At 43.6% G+C, this 19,411-nt stretch overlaps 1 protein-coding gene across 6 annotated transcripts; it reads right to left on the bottom strand.

The window, feature by feature from the left end:
* Nucleotides 1–11,598: 11,598 nt before the first annotated feature.
* On the bottom strand, nt 11,599–17,688 carry LOC110536338 (leucine zipper putative tumor suppressor 3-like). Of its 6 annotated transcripts, none has more exons than XR_002475408.2 (7): nt 17,386–17,688; nt 16,514–16,957; nt 16,113–16,217; nt 15,564–15,959; nt 15,229–15,459; nt 12,970–14,577; nt 11,599–12,905 (listed from the first exon to the last, which is right to left on the bottom strand). XR_002475408.2 is itself a non-coding variant. In XM_021622079.2 (7 exons), the coding sequence occupies exons 1-7, from the start codon at nt 17,494–17,496 to the stop codon at nt 13,663–13,665; spliced, it is 2,127 nt and encodes a 708-aa protein (XP_021477754.2). In that variant the 5' UTR covers nt 17,497–17,688; the 3' UTR covers nt 11,599–13,662. The 6 variants fall into 6 exon arrangements, 3 of the variants coding, with proteins under 3 accessions (XP_021477754.2, XP_021477750.2, XP_021477751.2); XR_005034733.1 differs by having other exon boundaries at nt 13,034–14,577; XR_005034732.1 differs by having other exon boundaries at nt 11,599–13,088; nt 13,153–14,577.
* Between the last annotated feature and the right edge of the window lie 1,723 nt (nt 17,689–19,411).

The raw sequence follows: 19,411 nt of genomic DNA, 5'->3' as shown, positions 1-19,411 counted from the left end.
GAGGAACATTCCAGATAAAGAACAGAGGACGTAAACAATAACCCAGCAAACTTGATTAGAACAATCATATGAAACACCTTCAGAGGATAGAGGAGTTTGATCAGTTAGGATCAGAAAGACTCAATCATGGACTCTTACTGACAGTTGTGGCTGCTTTGCGTGATGTATTGTTGTCTCTACCTTCCTTCCCTTTGTGCTGAGGTCTGTGCCCAATAATGTCTGTACCATGTTTTGTGCTGCTACCATGTTGTGTTGCTACCATGTTGTTGTCATGTTGTGTTGCTACCATGCTGTGTTGTCATGTGTTGCTGCCTTGCTACATTGTTGTCTCTTTATGTAGTGTTGTGTTGTCTCTCTAGTCGTGATGTGTGTTTTGTCCTATATTTATATATTATTTGTATTTTTAAACCCAGTTCCCGTCCCCGCAGGATGGGGTGAAGAGCTGATCAGAATAAGATTTGAACTTGAATCAAATCAAATCAAAAACGGACTTACCTAGTTAAATAAAGGTTAAATATTTTTTTTTATAAAATCTCATTTTATTTGTCACGCACTGAATACAAGTGTAGACCTTACAGGGAAATGGTTACTTACAAGCCCTTAACCAACAATGCTTTAAGAAGTTTTAAGGAAAAAAGTGAAGTAGGTCTAAAATGTAAGTAAAAAATGTTACAATTAAAGTTACAAATAATTAAACATCAGCAGTAAAATAACAATAGCGAGGCAATATACAGGGGGCACCGGTACAGAGTCAATGTGCGGGGGAACCTGTTACTCAAGGTAATTGAGGTAATATGTACATGTAGGTAGAGACAAAGTGACTATACATAGATGGTTCTGGGTAGCCCTTTGATTAGCTGTTCAGGAGTCTTATGGCTTGGGGGTAGAAGCTGTTAAGAAGCCTTTTCGACCTAGACTTGACGCTCCGTTACAGCTTGCTGTGCGGTAGCAGAAAGAACAGTCTGTGACTAGGGTGGCTGGAGTCTTTAACAAGTTTTAGGTACTTCTTCTGACACCGCCTGGTATAGAAGTCCACGGATGGCAGGAGGCTTGGCCAAAGTGATGAACTGGGCCATAGTAACTATCCTCTGTAGTGCCTTGCGGTCAGAGGCCGAGCAGTTGCCATAGCAGGCAGTGATGCAACCTGTCAGGATGCTCTCAATGGTGCAGCTGTAAAACCTTTTCAGTCCCCTGAGGGGGAATAGGCTTTGTCGTGCCATCTTCACAACTGTCTTAGTGTGTTTGGATCACAATGGTTTGTTGGTGATGTGGACACCAAGGAACTTGAAGCTCTCAACCTGCTCCACTAGCCCCATCGGTGAGAATGGGGGCGTGCTCGGTCCTCCCTTTCCTGTAGTCCACAATCATCTCCTTTGTCTTGATCACGTTGAGGGAGAGGTTGTTGTTCTGGCACCACACGACCAGGTCTCTGACCTCCTCTCTATGGGCTGTTTCATCCTTATTTGTGATCAAATGCCTGCTGTAGACCTATTGTCAGGAGCAGAGGACATATGCTGTCCTTCTTCTCATTGGCCTGTGAAGGGTTCAACGAATTGTGTGAGGGTTAGAAATGGGCGGATTTCTCCATTCTGTTCTCGGGTCATTGTATTGGGCAGTTCAATGATGAGAAATGCCTCAGTCACTGGAGCAAAAACGTTGTGCTATCCAGGATCACGAGTACAAGACATCATTAAGCTGCTCCCAAACATTTTAGACCTGCAACAGGACATCAATAAGCTACTCCCAAACATTTTAAACCTGCAACAGGACATCAATAAGCTACTCCCAAACATTTGAGACCTGCAACAGGACATTAATAAGCTGCTCCCAAACATTTTAAACCTGCAACAGGACATCAATAATCTGCTCCCAAACATTTTAAACCTGCAACAGAACATCAATAAGCTGCTCCCAAACATTTTAAATCTGCAACAGGACATTGATAAGCTGCTCCCAAACATTTTAGACCTGCAACATGACATCAATAAGCTGCTCCCAAACATTTTAAACCTCCAACAGAACAGCAATAAGCTTCTCCCAAACATTTTAAACCTGCAACAGGACATCGGTAAGCTGCTTGAGTCTATCATAGTTCATGTGGAATTCAATGACATTATGAAGGGCAGCTCAGAACAGCTAAAGATGGATTTTAAAGAACTGATTGGGTCTCTGCTTGACACCAACAATTGTGGCATTGAATGTTTCATCAGACTTTTATCCCTCCATAACTGACTACAAGACTATTGCAGCTCTGTGGGTGTAACTTTTATTGACAATTTTGATATACCTTCTGGAAACAAAGCTTATTTTATAAGGAGGATGGGATCCACCCAAAAAATGTGGGTTCCTGTATCCTTTCAAAGCATTATGAGGCTGAGTTTAGGAAGCCAGTATGAAGCCCAGCTCAGTTAATCCCTACCATTGTGTTGCTGAGTTTTATAATGCTTTATAAAATGTACATTATCCCAGGGGCATTAAAATACACAACATAAGTAACCTAATTTATGTCCCTCTAAATGCCCTGAATGCCTCTGCTGATCCTACAGCTATTGCACACAGTAATCATGTGCCTATGAACTAGAGTTATACTGTTAGCACTGAGGCGCTGTGCCTTAGTAGGAAGTCCACTGTGTGCAGCTCACCAGACACTAACATAAAAAACATGAGCATGTCTACTTCTGCTAAGCTTCCCAGTAAAGCAATGAATACAATCAAGCATCCCAGAAAAGTGCTAAATATAGCCCACATTAACATATGTAGCTTAAGAAACTAGGTTCATACAATTAATTATTTGCTAGTAAGAGATGACATTCATATTCTGAAAATCTCTGAAACTCACTTAGATAATACTTTTGATAATACAGTAGTGTCAATGTATGGTTATAACATCTACAGAAAAGTCAGAAATGCCAAAGGTGGAGGTGTTATTCAGAACCACATTCCTGTAAAGCTTAGAGAGGATCTCATGTTAAATACTGTTGAACTAATATGGCTACAGGTTCATCTGCCTCACCTAAGCCAATTCTGGTGGGATGCTGCTATAGACCACCAAGTGCAAACAGTCAGTATCTGGATAACACGTGTGAAATGCTTGATAATGTGTGTGATATCAGCAGAGAGGTATATTTCCTGGGTGATTTAAATAGCGACAGGCTTTCATCAAGCTGCCCACTCAAGAAAAAGCTTTAAACTGTAACTAGTGCTTGCAATCTGGTTCAGGTTATCAGTCATTCTACCAGGGTAGTTACAAACAACTAGCACACAGCTACTACATAGAGCCATGGCTACATGGAACTCTATTCCACATCGGCTAACTGATGCAAGCAGTAGAATCAGATTTAAAAAACGGATACAAATACACCTTATTTAAGGATTGGCGTTCAGTTGTAACTCATGCAGCACGTTATATCAAGATCACAGATCTTAGAGTAACAACACATTTCGGTACATAGAAGTGTCTTAAATTGGCTGAAAGCTTATATTCTTGTTAATATAACTGCACTGTCCAATTTACAGTAGCTATTACTGTGAACAAATGCCAGGCTATTGTTTGAGGAGAGCTCCTAAGAACAAAACTTTTTCAGGTTTGATAAATTCACCTCTGAAGGTGAAATGTGTACTTATATTCTGAAATCTTGCTCTGGTTTATAATCCAAAGAGTCCCAGAGATAACATGAAGTGCCGTTTTGTTAGATAAAATTATTTTTCATATCCTAAAAAGGTCTATGTAGCACGTGTGATCGATTTTGTGTTTCCACTCGTTCAATTTGCGAAGAAAGGAATCTGTGAAAATCTCACCCTAAACGTTATTTGAACGAGTCAAATCACATCCGTATGTATTCCTCAGAGATCCTAGAAGGTAACAAGACTTCACTATTTCATTAGGGCTGTAGTATATCCTATAGGACACCATATTTGGTCAGAGAGCGACACCTTCATGGCACGTAGATGACGCGGGCAGCCATCCCTTGAAGGACTGTATCTTTGTCAAATAAGCACTAATCGGGGTCAAACAAAGCTAGCTATATAGCCAATGAGCTGGGCTTTACAGTAGTATCCGGAAACCCCGTCTCAAAATGTAGGCGCTAACCTTTTGGACACAACGTATAAGAATATTCAGAGTAATGAAGTTATGAAAACTGTTTTTTTTTGCAAATGTTGAACTTATAATATGGCTACTAATACTTGGAAAGCTAATTCAAAGTCCAAGTATACAGATTTGATGATATTCTTGCAGAAAAATGTAATATGAATGCGAATGTCTCATTCACGATTTGCCCAAATGTACCTGAGGACTTGACACTAAACGTCTTGCTGTACAGTCATTTTTTAAGTTATCTATCTTACACTTTGCACATACACTGCTGTCATCTTGTGGACACTATCGGAATTACAACCAGAGTGATGGCTATAAATATGACCTTTCTCTTGCATTTCAAAGATGGTGGTAAAAAAAGACAGGTTGTTTTTTTCTTAGTATTTTCTTCTACCAGATCTATTGTGTTATATTCTCCTACATTCAATTCACATTTCCACAAACTTCAAAGGGTTTTCAATTCCAATGGTACCAAGAACATGCATATCCTTGCTTCAGGGCATGAGCTACAGGCAGTTAGATTTGGGTATGTCATTTAGGCAAGAATTGAAAAAAAGGGGACTATCCCTAAGAAGATTTTTTGGAACAACAGGGACTGCGAAGACACACACACAGGCACAGACACACACATAGCTAATTTTCCCCCCACATCGGACACCCCTAACTTCAGACGGTACAGCGTAGCCTAGTGGTTAGAGCGTCGGACTAGCGTCGGACTAGTAACCGGAAGGTTGCGAGTTCAAACCCCCGAGCTGACAAGGTACAAATCTGTCGTTCTGCCCCTGAACAGGCAGTTAACCCACTGTTCCCAGGCCGTCATTGAAAATAAGAATTTGTTCTTAACTGACTTGCCTGGTAAAATTAAAAAATTTTTTAAAAAAAAGACCCTCTGTAGCGATTAGAGGATTAAATCACCTCGAGTTCAACATTTAAATGGACTGGAAAATAACAGTAAGTTTTGTGACTAAATAAACCCTTCTAGCTAGCTGACCATCAATTTTTATTGCAAAATTAGGTTTTGAGAGTTTTCAAAAAGTTATATATATACACATTTTGTGGGACACACTCTATATTGTAAAAATCGACTGTGCGACAGACCACACATCATTTAATATCCAACTTTTTACCTCTGAAATATAGGATTTTAGGCAAGTATTTTTTTTTTTTTACCAGAAGACTAGCCAACTAGTCAACTATCCAGTAAACACTTCGGATACGAGGTTGGTAACATAATTAAACGGGTATATCTTGTAATTGAACAAAATAGTAAGGTGGCCAATAAATGGTGACCATATGCCGATAATACGGGACTTATCTTTTTTGCTAAACCGCTTATCAAAAAGCTGATAGTAGTAGTATTTCCACTGAAATGTCAAACATGCTAATTACTAACCCGTTAGCTAACATTTTAACCAATAATCACTAATATGAATCGATAATACCAATAATCACAAAACATTGATGGCTTGATCACAAGATAACACTGTTGAAGGTAATATATTTCTTAAACAAATCAAATAAAATTGTATTTGTCACATGCGCCGAATACAACAGGTATAGATAGACCTTACAGTGAAATGCTTATTTACAAGCCCTTAACCAACAATGTAGTTGAATATGCCGAATATGCCGATAATACGGGGTGCTACGCTACACATGATAAGACACTCGCTATTCACACACATATACATAAATGTTGTATTGTAAATATGTGATAGTGGAGTAATGGCCTAAAAGGAACATTCTAAATGTATTGGGTAAAGTTTTCTGAATTGTAATGCCATGTAATATTTGAAGTTGTATATAACTGCCTAAATGTTGGAAGAGTAGCTGCTAATAGAAATCCTTAATAAATACAAATACAAATGTTCTTTCAGTGTTTCCCAAATATACATTTAGTAGCCTAACTCTGCTACCACTGCTGGAAACTCCTAGGGGAAACACTGGTTTTGTGCCCTGTTTGTGATGGAAGAGAAAGAAAAAGCCCTCTGTAAGAGGCGAGTCTGTTATTCTGGCCTACATATGTGTACACACACACACACACACACACACACACACACACACACACACACACACACAGACACACACACACACACACACACATATCCTCAGGGCGCCAAATAAGTTACCATGACGCTGTACACATGGAGAGAGGTGTTTTCACACCGCTATAATTACTCCGGGGAGCACACACACACCAAATAAAATCACTTGGACGAGATATCACTAAGTACCAAGTACCAAGTAAGTCCAATAATCAGTATCCTATACATGATGCCTCATCAAAGCATACATTCGGTAGTGAGTTCCAGCCAGGGCAATGAAAACAGATTAAAGAAGATGATATTCTACATTACATTTAGCATATGTAACGGATGTGAAATGGCTAGCTAGTTAGCGGTGGTGTGTGCTAATAGCTTTTCAATCGGTGACGTCACTTGCTCTGAGACCTTGAAGTAGTGGTTCCCCTTGCTCTGCAAGGGCCGTAGAGCGATGGGTAACAATGTTTCCTGGGTGTCAGTTGTTGATGTGTGCAGAGGGTCCCTGGTTCGCACCCGGCGAGGGGACGGACTGAAGTTATACTGTTACACATGTTCTATTCAGCTCTATGGTCTATACCTCATCATGAATCTCGTTGGGGTGTATTTTTGAATAAATGCAATGATCTACAAAATATAAAAAATGAAAAAGGATTAAGAAATGATGAAGTGCCTTGATTTCATAGTGCTTTGCGTCTGGATAAAAGATGAATCCAGGATGAAGCCGACGTTTGGCCCATTACGTTCTTTGAACAGTGACAAGAGCCATTTCCGCTGCATTGTGCCTCCTCTATTATCTAATCTGAACACTTCAAAGCAGCTTTTATCCAAGACATGTCAGAGAAATGTTTAATGTGCTCCGACTGATGAAGCATCAAAGGCAAAGGAAACAGCCGACAGTTTGCCTAACAGACACACAACAGTACACACAGTCTGCTGGACAATTTCCCTCTACGTCACACGACAGTATAGGTTACCTACGTGTTAGTGTTTATAGTAGTCCTATTCACTGCAGTGGTTATGTATTTATAATGGGGTGGATCAGAAGCATCTTTTTAACCCACAGACCTAACAACTAAGCTTTAGCTAAGCAGGATGAATAAGACATTCTTAGATGTCTCAGACAACCCATGTTTTCTACCAGGGCAGTTGCACTATTTTGTTCACAAATCAGGTATAAAGACCACACAAATAATTTACCCCATCCTCATTCCTGATTCCACATGAGGTAGGTTTGAATCAAATATTCCCATCATCATATTTTTACACACAAAGTCTCCCTCCACATTAGAGCATCAGTCTAATCAGTAATGCTCAGTTAATCTTCGTTATCTAAGGCACAGTGTGCCTCAAGTCAATGCTATTACATAGGCCTAACTTCTGGCTTTTGCTAAATTCCCAGTAGTGTATAGGCAACCAACCAGCCAGAAGCGGTGTCATCTAGACATAAACATCGTGAGAATGCATTCCCCAGAATATTGCTATTCAATTTGCATAGGCTACATAAGCCTGTTGGACAACCTGTCATATATGCACTTGCATAAGACACAACGAAACACCCATATCCCCTTACCTTTCTGACTGGACAACATGCAGACGGTGATTCAACGAGCGTATGTGCAAAATCCCCGAAATAACACGTATTTTCCCCTGTAGCGTTGTCACAGATGACTATTGCCACTTCGCTTCCCCACCAGCCAGCTCGCAACATAGGAATCCCAATGAGTGACAGTTTCTGTTTAGAATTAGGTACGGCATGGGGTGTTACCTGTGCTCTCTTTAACCAATGGGAACAGTGCATAAAACACGATCGAGGAACGTGAGTTGTCACTTGTTACCACAGCCACAATGTCAAAATGGTCTAAATCCCCGAAATTCATGAAACAAAATTCATGAAATTCATGAAAATTTGCTTTTTTGGTCTTAATTAAATGTTAGGGTTAGGGATAAGGTTAGCAGTGTGGTTAATGTTAGGGTTAAGGTTAGAGTTAGGTTTAAAATCGCATTTCAAGAAAATAAATAGTTGAAATAGGCGGGGTTTAGACATTTGTGGCTGTAGTAACAAGTGATGACCAGGAAGCTGGCTGGAATGCAAGCTCATAGATAAATTAAGCACCACGGGAGCTCTCCATGGTATTACAGAACTTGCCTCTCCATGGTACTACAGAACTTGCCCAAAGGAGCTAAAGTGTGATGGTATGCTATAGATAGGTATTCACCATCAGGTTGGTTAGGCTACCATATCATAACACTTGTCTTGGCATTATTATTCACTATTATCTAATGTATGGCTTTTTGTTTTTCACCCCAATTTTTTTTCTCAAATAAAAAAATATTGCAATTAAACTGTGTAACGCCTCTCTCCTAGTTGTTTCATTTATCTGTAGGCAACCTATCTGACAGAAGTGATCAACTTAAAACAAACACACATATTGTAAACACTATTTAAGCTAATTCTCTTTGGTGTAGCGCTTGGGGGTTACATATGTCAAATCAAATCAAATTGTATTAGTCATGTGCCAAATGCAACAGTTGTAGATCTTACAGTGAAATGCTTACTGGCGAGCCCATAACCAACAATGCAGTTTAAAAAATATGTAGATAAGAATAAGAGATAAAAGTAACAAGTAATTAAAGAGCAGCAGTAAAATAACTATAGGGAGACTATATACAGGGGGGTACCGATACAGAGTCAATGTGCGGGGGTACTGGTTAATTGAGGTAGTATGTACATGTAGGTAGAGTTATTAAAGTGAGTATGCGTAGATGACAACAGAGAGTAGCAGTGGTGTGTGTGTGTGTGTGGATGTTCAGGCGTCTTATGGCTTGGGGGTAGAAGCTGTTTAGAAGCCTCTTGGACTGAGACTTGGCGCTCCAGTACTGCTTGACGTGCGGTAGCAAAGAGAACAGTCTATGACTAGGGTGGCTGGAGTCTTTGACCATTTTTAGGGCTTCCTCTGACATCGCCCGGTATAAAGGTCCTGGATGGCAGGAAGCTTGGCCACAGTGATGTACTGGGCCATTCCTACTACCCTCTGTGGTGCCTTGCGGTCAGAGGCCGAGCAGTTGCCATACCAGGCAGTGATGTAACCCATTAGGATGCTCTTGATGGTGCAGCTGTAGAACCTTTTGAGGATCTGAGGACCCATGCCAAATCTTTTTTTGTCTCCTGAGGGGGAATAGGTTTTGTCGTGCCCTCTTCACATTGTTTCATTGCTATGGATAAATCCCACTGCATCCCACTGCTGGCTTGCTTCTGAAGCTAAGCAGTGTTGGTCCTGGTCTGTCCCTGGATGGGAGACCAGATGCTGCTGGAAGTGGTGTTGGAGGGCCAGTAGGAGGCACTCTTTCCTCTGGTCTAAAAACATATTCCAATGCCCCAGGGCAGTGATTGGGGACACTGCTCTGTGTAGGGTGCTGTCTTTCGGATGGGATGTTAAACGGGTGTCCTGACTCTCTGAGGTCATTAAAGATCCCATGGAACTTATCTTAAGAGAAGGGGTGTTAACCTCAGTGTCCTGGATAAATTCCCAAGCTGTCCCTCATACCATCATGGTCATCTAATCATCCCCAGCTTACAATTGGCTACTTCATCCCCCTCCTCTCCCTGTAACTATTCCCCAGGTTGTTGCTGTAAATGAAAAAGTGTTCTCAGTCAACTTACCTGGTAAAATAACAGTAAAATAAAAATAATGATCATAATTAATCGTTTTGTTGTAACAAACGGAGGAGATTAAATCAGAAAGAGCAGCAGTGCCTTAACTTTATTAGATAGACTATCATCAGTGCTTGACTTGGGCACCTCAAATGTTCTTCTGCTTGAGTTCCAACACCTCTTATAGAATATTGGCTTTATAATATTGCTGGGTTCTGGGACCTAAAAATAATCCCTAACGGTACCCAAAATGAATAGCCTAATGGCATCTATATCAGTCCACTATATCAAGCACGGGATATCTTCATGTTTGGTTTCACTGCTGAGGGGATATGGTGTGTATTTTAAGTGTTTGGACCGCAGCCCATGAGTTGTTTCTGACCACGTGACCTGACCAGGAAAAACATGTGACCCAACTAGAGTTTTACTGTGTGGTCAGGAAAAATGACTAGTTTAACCTTTGAGGACAAAGTGTTAGGAGGGGACAGAGTTTTTGACACCATTATCACTGCTGTTGATATGGACAACTCAGCCCTGCTTGGGCTGGGGCTGGAGCAGTTGGAGGCTCCCATCTCTGACAGCAAAAAGATAACCAGCATTATGAAAACCATAACATCATCCCTGGCAAGAAACAATGCATATCTGGCTATCTAGGCGACACCTCAGCTGTACTCTACCACAGTAGAGCAGATAGGAAGCGTTGACCTTTCTGTAGAGAGCAGCTCCAGCTCCCTTAGCTGTGCAGCAGAGGCAGTAGCGGACCTGCCAATATTCCCAGACATGGAGGACTTCATCGCAGTGCAGGCTAAACCTAGATAGGTATGGGGTGAAGGCCCCAGGATCAAGCACACAGAGCGGATCAGAGGAGGACAGCTCCAGTGTCATGAGTCAAGAGACTTTACGCAAGATCATTAGAAAGATCCTAATCGTAATTTTCAGGTCGAAGTTCCCCAGCCATATTCTGGTCTCGGTAACAATCTATGATCAGTTGCTGCAGCCTCTGGCCACATACAAGGAACTTACAGTCATCTGCTTTCATCAAGAAAGCAACGTTTTCAGAGGGGAGAAAGCCCTGGGTGCCATAGTGATCGCTGTGTATAAAGACAGCTCTGCTCTGCTGGATGTAGGGCTATCACAGCTGATGGCTCCCATCACTGACAGCCAGAGCACAGCTTGCACTTTCAAGGCTGTAACGTCATCGCTGGCAAGAAACGTAGCCTCTCTGGCTAGCCAGGCAACAGAAGTCCACAAAGGGAATGGGAGCACGATGGCTCAGGAGACCAGCTCCCGGTGCACTGGAGACATTGCAGAGGGCACAAGTACAGAGCCAAATGACACCCATTAATTAAGATGTTTCATATTTTATAGCTACATACAGTTGAAGTTGGAAGTTTACATACACCTTTGCCAAATACATTTGAACTCAGTTTTTCACAATTCCTGACATTCAATCCCATGAAAGATTCCGTGCCTTAGGTCAGGTAGGATCACTACTTTATTTTAAGAATGTGAAATGTCAGAATAATAGTAGAGAGAATGATTCATTTCAGCTTTTATTTCTTTCATCACATTCCCAGTGGGTCAGAAGTTTTCATACACTCAATTAGTATTTGGTGGCATTGCCTTGAAATTGTTTAACTTTGGTCAAACGTTTCGGGTAGCCTTCCACAAGCATATTGACTGATATATACCGGCTGATATATCACATCCATATTTATGTAAGTACTGTATATATTTAAGAGAGAAGCATTTTATTTCCTTTGTATTGATATTCTAACCATTACAGACAAGCACTGGAGACTAAATAATGTTGATTTACTTGCATCTTTATTGATTCAGTTTGATTTAGCCAGGAAAGACTTTTGTCAAGCCATTACAGTAACATAAATATAAAAAATGTAAATAACAATTCGCTCTCTAAAACAATATATTAATTACACTGATATCAACAACATTAAAAGTCAACAAACAATGGCTTTGGAGATGGTTGATGTGGTTGTACCATGTAGTAGAGTCATATAGCATTCATATATACAGTAAAAAAAACATTAAAGAAAAGCTTGTAACACTCTGCCGATTCACAAGAATAATAACGATGATAATAGTCACAATTATCTTTTAAAAAATTCACAGGTAGTGTCTTACTATCTTGGTATACTGGAATAAACATGTCCACATTCTGTCTGACCTCCTCAGCAGGACATAGTGCAGTAAATCTGAACCATATCTAGGGAAGGCAATGTCTTTCTTTGTCTGGCTCTCTAACTCTATGAGCTGAATCCCACTTTGAAAAATGTGCACCCAGCCTTGCTGATTTAAAAGGCCTGGACACAGTCCTCTCACTCGTCTATCTTTACATGTGAAGGCAGTTTGACCTCTGTCTTTTCTCTTTCTGCTCACTATTGTCACTTTCTCATCCCACTTTTGGTCATAAAAGCATTATCTGAAAGTATAAATAACAACAATATCAGAGTAAAGCCAGCGTGCTGCCATGTCTCTTTCCCAGACCATGGGATAAAGTCATTTTCAAGTCATTTTCTCTGATGGTGGGGAGCCCTGACAAGAGCTTGGGGGCTGCAAAACATGCCGATACAATATGAAAAAGTGTAATTTTTCCACACTGAATTCTCCTAAATGTTGATTTCATACATTGTGACAATAATGACACACCATGAGAATGGCTGCAAGTGAACAGATATGCATTAGATTCCCTTTTCTTTCACACTATTTCTTGAATATCGGTTATCGTTGGAGTTATCGGACAATACCAATATAGTGTTAAAAGGCCACTATTGGCAGATAATATCAGTGAACCTATATAATCAGTTGGGCTCTAGCCCTGACACAACTTAATGCTGACCCCTTGTGTTCATCTTTAGGTACCGCAGACGGTTTGCAGTGTCAGAGAGCCAGGCTCTCCAATTACCCCACACTAAGAACCATTCAAAGTCAATTACATTTAATCTCAAGCCATTTGAGGATATTTTCTGAAACGGAACCAACCAACTACCAATCAACTTTACCATTATTTTCCTAATTTCCTCATATTAAAAAATACTTGTGAGTCTTCATCCCCAATTTTAACCACTGTCTCCAAAAACATCCCCTCACACACCTGAGTATCATCACCCCAGAAATGCCAAAGACAAGCACATTCTCCAAAACATCCCCTCACACACCTGAGTATCATCACCCCAGAAATGCCAAAGACAAGCACATTCTCCAAAACATCCCCTCACACACCTGAGTATCATCACCCCAGAAATGCCAAAGACAAGCACATTCTCCAAAACATCCCCTCACACACCTGAGTATCATCACCCCAGAAATGCCAAAGACAAACACATTCTCCAAAACATCACTCTTGATTATCATCTAAAATCTTCTTAAAATATGATTTTCTTATCTCCTGACCTAATGTCTCATTACCATAGACATGCGATTTGGCAAACTACCCTCCAGGTTGGCACTAAACCTTCCAGAGGAATAACGTTATCAAGCTACAATGTTATTGTCTTGCAACTTTTGGTGCCATCCTTGCTTCCCTTTAAGTGTCACTGCTTCCCACCAAGACTGCCTGGATACTTTACATTAAAGGCAAAGAATTTCAATATTTAACCTAAACCATGTCAATGACAGTTTGTATTGCATTCTACAGTGTAGCAGTTCAGTTTATGTTTTTTTTGTAGTTCTATGCTCTTTATAGTTTGTGTTCATAGTCTAAACTCAATTGTATGGTTCTCTGCTGTTCAGTTTGCATTGGTTGTTTTCACTATATATTGTGCAGTTCTGCGTTGTAGTTTAATCTGTCTTGCAGCCTATCCAATTGTGTAGTTTGTAATCAAGTTGATATTAAATAAAATGGAGCCTCTCTAAATCTCAGTGGACTCTATCCTCTCTAGACGTGAGGGTCCGGCCCAGGGGGTGGGCAGTTGGAGGAGGGAAGGGGAACCTTTCATGTCCTCACAAGGCGGTGGGGAGGGGGTTAGGGCAAGGGGAGCAGGGAGAGGGACTGAGTGCATGGGAGGGAAAATTGACAGGGCCGGTGGTGGGGGAGGGGAGCTGGAGGATGAGGAGGTGGGGGTGGGTTTGGACCCCAGCTGTCCCACCTGTTGCTCCAGAGCCTGGTTCTTCTGTAGAGTCTCCACATAGCTGACCTGAAGCTGTGCCTGGTATTTCAGCACATGCTCCTTCTCGTCAATCCAGCTGTCTCGTTCCTGGTCGAAACTAAGGGCCTGGCACTCTCTCTGTTGACGTTCTAGACGTAAAGTCCCCTGGAGCTGATCCAGCTGCTCACGCAGGTTCCCTGATTCCACCTGGGTCTCTTGGCACTTATGCTGGGCCTCCTGGTGGAAGTGGGCCTCCTGACACAAGTGGGCCCCCTGATGAAGTCGAGCTTCCTTGCGCAGTTGGGCTTCCTGGTGGAGATGAGCCTCCTGATATAGATGGGCTTTCAGGCGCTGGTGGGCCTCCTGGCGCTGTTGCATGTCATGCCACTGGGCCTCTTCACGCTGCTGCCTCTCTTTTCTCTGCACCTCTTGCCTCTGGGCTTTTGCCTCGTCACTCTGGAGGCTGAGCAGGGAATCTGAGGTGGGGGTGAGAGGGGTGGACGAGGGCTCTGGGGGAGTGCGGGGGCAGTAGAGAGCCCCCCAGGGTGGGAGTAGCCCCACAGCTCCTAGGGTTTGGGTTATGGCAGGATCAACCCCTCCGCCCATCTCCCACAGAGCTTGTTGAAGACCCAGCACCTCAGCCTCAAACACACCCAGCTTCTCCCTCAGGATAGACACCTGACAAAGGGAATGAGGAATAGTATGAGTCTGTCAATATGTGTGTGCATGGTTCAGTTTCACTTCCATCCCTAACTCTGAACGGACAGGATAACTCATCTACTGTAGTGTACACGTTAGTGTCATCAGATAGGTGACTTACAGGTTTCTATGTGTATGGGTTGTTGGAATCGGCTAAACTTTGAACATTGAGATATTAAATAAATGATAGAGAAGAAGCCTTGAATAGAAAGAGTGGAAAAGAATGGGTTTTATGTCAGAAGTTAAGTGTCCTCTGTAGAAAGCCAGAAGGCTTTGGAATGTGTTCGATGGAGGAGAGGCGAGCGACGTGTTGATATAGGGAAGACAGATGGATATCTGTGGATTAGGTGAAGGAGGGGTTACGGTCAGGAGGTGAGGGGTGAGGTCAGTTCCCCTTAAGGGAGTAATCAGGGTTTAGTATCTGGTTACCTTCTTCCAGTTGGGCATAAACTGTAAGGATTGGAAAGAGGGCGTGTTTTAAGTAGGATGTATATAACTGTGATGGAGAGAAATTTTTGCAGTCTGATTACAGCTGTACAGCACCTTTGGGAAGAATTAAACTTGGTTAAAGCTTCTCTAGTGTCCGTGGGTTATTTACTGAAAAATAAGAACCTAACAGGGTATAGGTACCTCGGTCAGCGTCCTCCTCAGCTCTCCTTGGCAGCTCTCCAGCTCCAGGCTCTTGGAACTATATGAGTTCTTGAGGCCCAGCATGGCCTCCTCCCGGTCCCTAAGCTGGGAATTGGCCTCCTTCAGCTGGCCCCTGAGGGCCACCATCTCCGCCGCCCGCTGGGTCAGCTCCACCTGGCTCTCCCTTAGCTGCTGCTTCAGCAGGGAGATCTCCCCTGCCTTCTGACACACCTGGACCACACATAGTAGGTCAGTGTTATGATGAGGCTGTTCACAAAGTCGCACACACACACACACACACACACACACACACACTCACACACACACAAACACACCTCCCACTTGGTCTCATCCAGGCGTGGCAGTATGTCAGTCTGTTCCATCCTGAAGTGCAGACACTTCCTCTCCAGATCCTCTCTCTGGGCCAGCAGGGCAGCCATCTCCTCCTGCAGACGTCGCTTGTCCTGCGACAGACGGGTGATCTGGGCCTGCAGGGCATTCTGGGAGCGCTGGGCGCGACGGGTCACCTGCACACAGAGGAAGAGAGTATCAACATTTGGTAGACTGTTATTGGTTACCGCTGCTGTGGAATGTGTGGTCACCTGCTGCAGACGAGAGGCGTAGTTCTGCCCCAGCTCATCCATCTGTCTCTCCCACACACGCTGCTTCTCCTCAAACACCTGGACGATGGCGGCCTCGCTCTGCTCCAAGTTACGACACATGTGTTGCACCTGGGAAAGTGGAGGAGAGGTGAAAAAGAGGACAGAAGAGGAGGACAGGATTTTTGGGACTAACCCAAAGCAATGACAATTGCTACGTTCATGAAATCTATGAAAATATATCACGCATGAACATTGACCCCAAAATTATCTTTCAGCTCTCACCTCTTGCTCCTTCTCCCAGAGCCGGTTCTCCAGGTCTTGGATGACATCATCAGAGGAAGGAGTGGGACGTTGGGGTGCTGGGGTGTCGCCCAGGTGGTTCAGCTGCTGATAGGACGAGGAGCTCTTTACTAAAGAGGAGCGGTCACTGTACGAGGCACTCAGCCCATTCTGGAATAGTTGCATACATTTATATACAATCCACTCCTGCTGTGGCTTTGGTATGATAGTGTACCAAACTGGATAGATGCAGATACCCAGACAAAGTAAAACAAATGTACATGAATTGCTGCTGGTGAGCTGCACTGCACTAAAAGGATGTTAGCACTCATCAGGAGTCGACTGCAGTGGCTTTCATTACGTTTAAAAAATCCCATTTGCGTAGCAGCAAGCAATGCACCCACCTGGTAGCCTGGTTGCTCCAGCTTTTCCAGAGCCACTGCAGCTCCAGCTGTGGTCCCTAGTCTGTTGATATTGCTGGTAGAAGCACTGAGAGACCCCAGGGCCTCTTGAGGCCCATAGCACAAACCAGAGCCTGCATATGTGGGCAGGCTGGTTAGAGAGTTCCTCCCCGAAGCTGACATCCCTCCATGGACCCCTCTGTTACTCTTACCCCCTCCTGCTCTCTCTGCCAGGCATCTGCCCATCCCTGGGCTGTCCTGGTCTAGGAGGAGGGCCTCTGGAACTGCCACTAGTTCTCCTCCCCCTGCTCCTTCTTCTCTCTGCCCCCCCGCACCCCTACCCTCACATCCACCCCCACTGGTTGGGTCAAGGAGGTTCTGCATGGAATGAAAGCTCTTGGGAACCACTGGTTTGAATGCAGAGGGACGAACCAGCCCCGAGTTCTTCTGGAGGGTTGAAGGCCAGGAAGAGGCAGAGAGAGAAAGGGAGATAAAAGGGGAGAAAAACGGTTTGCGTAGAGGGATATCAGTAAAGAACGTTCTAAAGAAACTGGAAAGGAAACTGTTAGCATACAACACTTTAAAGCCTTTACATTACTGTCTTGAATCAGTAGACAATATAAATCATTGTCAAATGCTATGCCAATAATTATTTGTAAGACCTTTTCACCATTCTATTTCATCAGTTGTTATAAGAAAAAAAAGTATTTATGTAACTGTGTAATTATGAAGTCATAATGTAACTGCAATGATATAATGATACAGCAGCGTATACGTGTCGATGTGATGTAATTGTGAGCTAACCCAATATGCCAATAAGCCACAGGACCCTATAGCTACACACATACAGTACTTGTTTGAGAAGAGGAACATACCTGCTCTAGTTTGCCAGAGACAGGCAGGATTTTGGGTGGGTTGTGGGTTGGAGGGTTGTTGTGATTGTCGGTTTTGTTCTCTCCAGTTTCTCTGTGTTGGTGGGGAGTCATCCCGGTACCACTGTCATTCCCCCCCAGTCCCACCAAGTTACTGCATACATCCAGACTCACAAAACCTCCTTGTGTCTCTCTCTCCACCCTCTCTCTTTCCCTCTCTATCTCAACCCTCTCCCGCTCTCCATCCCTCTCTACCCTCTCTCTTTCCCTCTCTCTCTCAACCCTCTCCCGCTCTCTCTCCCTCTCTACCCTGTCTCTATCCCTCTCTGTCCTCTCCCTTTTTCTCTCCCATACTCTTTCTCTCTCCATCTCTTTGCTCTCCATTTCCCTCCCTCTACTCTCCCTCTCCCATTCCTTCTCCCTCCTTCCTGCTCCGTTCCCATATCCCACCCATGGATCCTCCTGGTCACAGTTGGATGCCTTTGTAGTGGTATGGTCTGTGTCAGAGTCCGGTGGCCGGTCTGTTCCAGTCCCAGTCCCAGTTCCAGTCCCGGTACCAATACTAACACTTCCTCTTTCGTCACTAGAAGCGGTTCCCTCTGAGACTGTCTCTGGGGGGAGTCGTTCGGTCCTGCAGCTACGGTCAGCGGTGCAATGGCAAGACAGGGCCGGGGAGTGGGGCAGGGTGGTCCTAGTGCCCACTGATTTCATGGCAAACTCCTGCTCCCCTGCCACTCCGCTACCCACACTGCCCATGGCGAGGGGTCAGGGGTCAGAGGTGAGAAGTTAAGGGGGACAGAGAGTCACTCTGCCTCACACACTGGGAAGCAGTGTCGGTCATCATGGGTTAAAGGGGGAACCGGATGCACACACACTGAAGAGAAAGGGAGAGAGAGAGAGAGTAGTTAAACATGTTCTGTTCATAAGTACCCTCACACACAATGTTCATCCAGATGGAAGAAGAAGGCAGGGGCAGTAATATTTACACAATGAATGGAGTTGGATCATCTGAACAATTATACACAGTGAAATGCAGTGTAGCTCCAGTCAAATAGTGTTGTAGTATGCAACATCCAATTTTACACAGTTACCATTACAATTGTTTCTGAGTTTATGTTACTTATGTGTGCAACACGTGTGTGTGTGTGTGTGTGTGTGTGTGTGTGTGTGTGTGTGTGTGTGTGTGTGTGTGTGTGTGTGTGTGTGTGTCTGTGTGTGTGTGTGTGTGTGTGTGTGTGTGTGTGTGTCTGTGTCTGTGTATAGGTCTACAGATGTTGACAGCTACATCAGGTTACAGCTGGCTACGATTGCACCTCTCAATCTACTATGCATTCTAGATGGAGTGATTGCTGCAAAAGGAAGCAGGAGTGCAGCCCTTCTCACTAACTCTCTCCTACTACATAATGTGTGTTTGTTGGCATACAGCACACTACCCCGGGTGCCCTCAATGCCTTGATATGAGAGGAAGAGAGAGACAGAGAGAAAAAAAAAGAGAGAGAGAGAGAGAGTTGCTCTTGCCACAGGCATAATCCCCTCCCGTGTCAATGTGTTACAATATTTACTTCCAGTGGTGAGTTGTAGTAGCAGCCTAACACACTGTCTCTCTACTGATCTGATCTCTCCTCTCACTCCCGCACTTCACGATTCTATCCAACTCTCTCACTCCTCCCTCCATCCCAACGCGACTATATCAGCATTCGAATCGCACCAAGACTGAATCCGAAACACTCACGGTTATTAGATTGGAATTGTTATCCTTCTCAAACGGACATGTATTTGTCATAGACCGAGCCGCATTGATGTAGCCTGGGATACCGTATCCCCCAGCAAACCCGTATGCCCTGTCTACAAGATACGTACTCTTTTCAGCACCACAGTCGTTTGTCCGTTAGAAAACAACCTTGGCCTCTTTCCGGTCGGTTATGAAGGACCCTAGGATGTGGTCAGTGGATTTTTTTTTCTCTCTCGATATTATCGACTTCAGCCACTGTCGGTGTTGTATCGATGATGATGGAGGAAGCGGCGGATG

This window comes from Oncorhynchus mykiss, chromosome 11, assembly GCF_013265735.2.
Source record: "Oncorhynchus mykiss isolate Arlee chromosome 11, USDA_OmykA_1.1, whole genome shotgun sequence".
Taxonomy (NCBI): Eukaryota; Metazoa; Chordata; class Actinopteri; order Salmoniformes; family Salmonidae; genus Oncorhynchus; species Oncorhynchus mykiss.
Note: the sequence above shows the minus strand (reverse complement) of the source record. Positions and strands in the feature narration are given on the sequence as shown.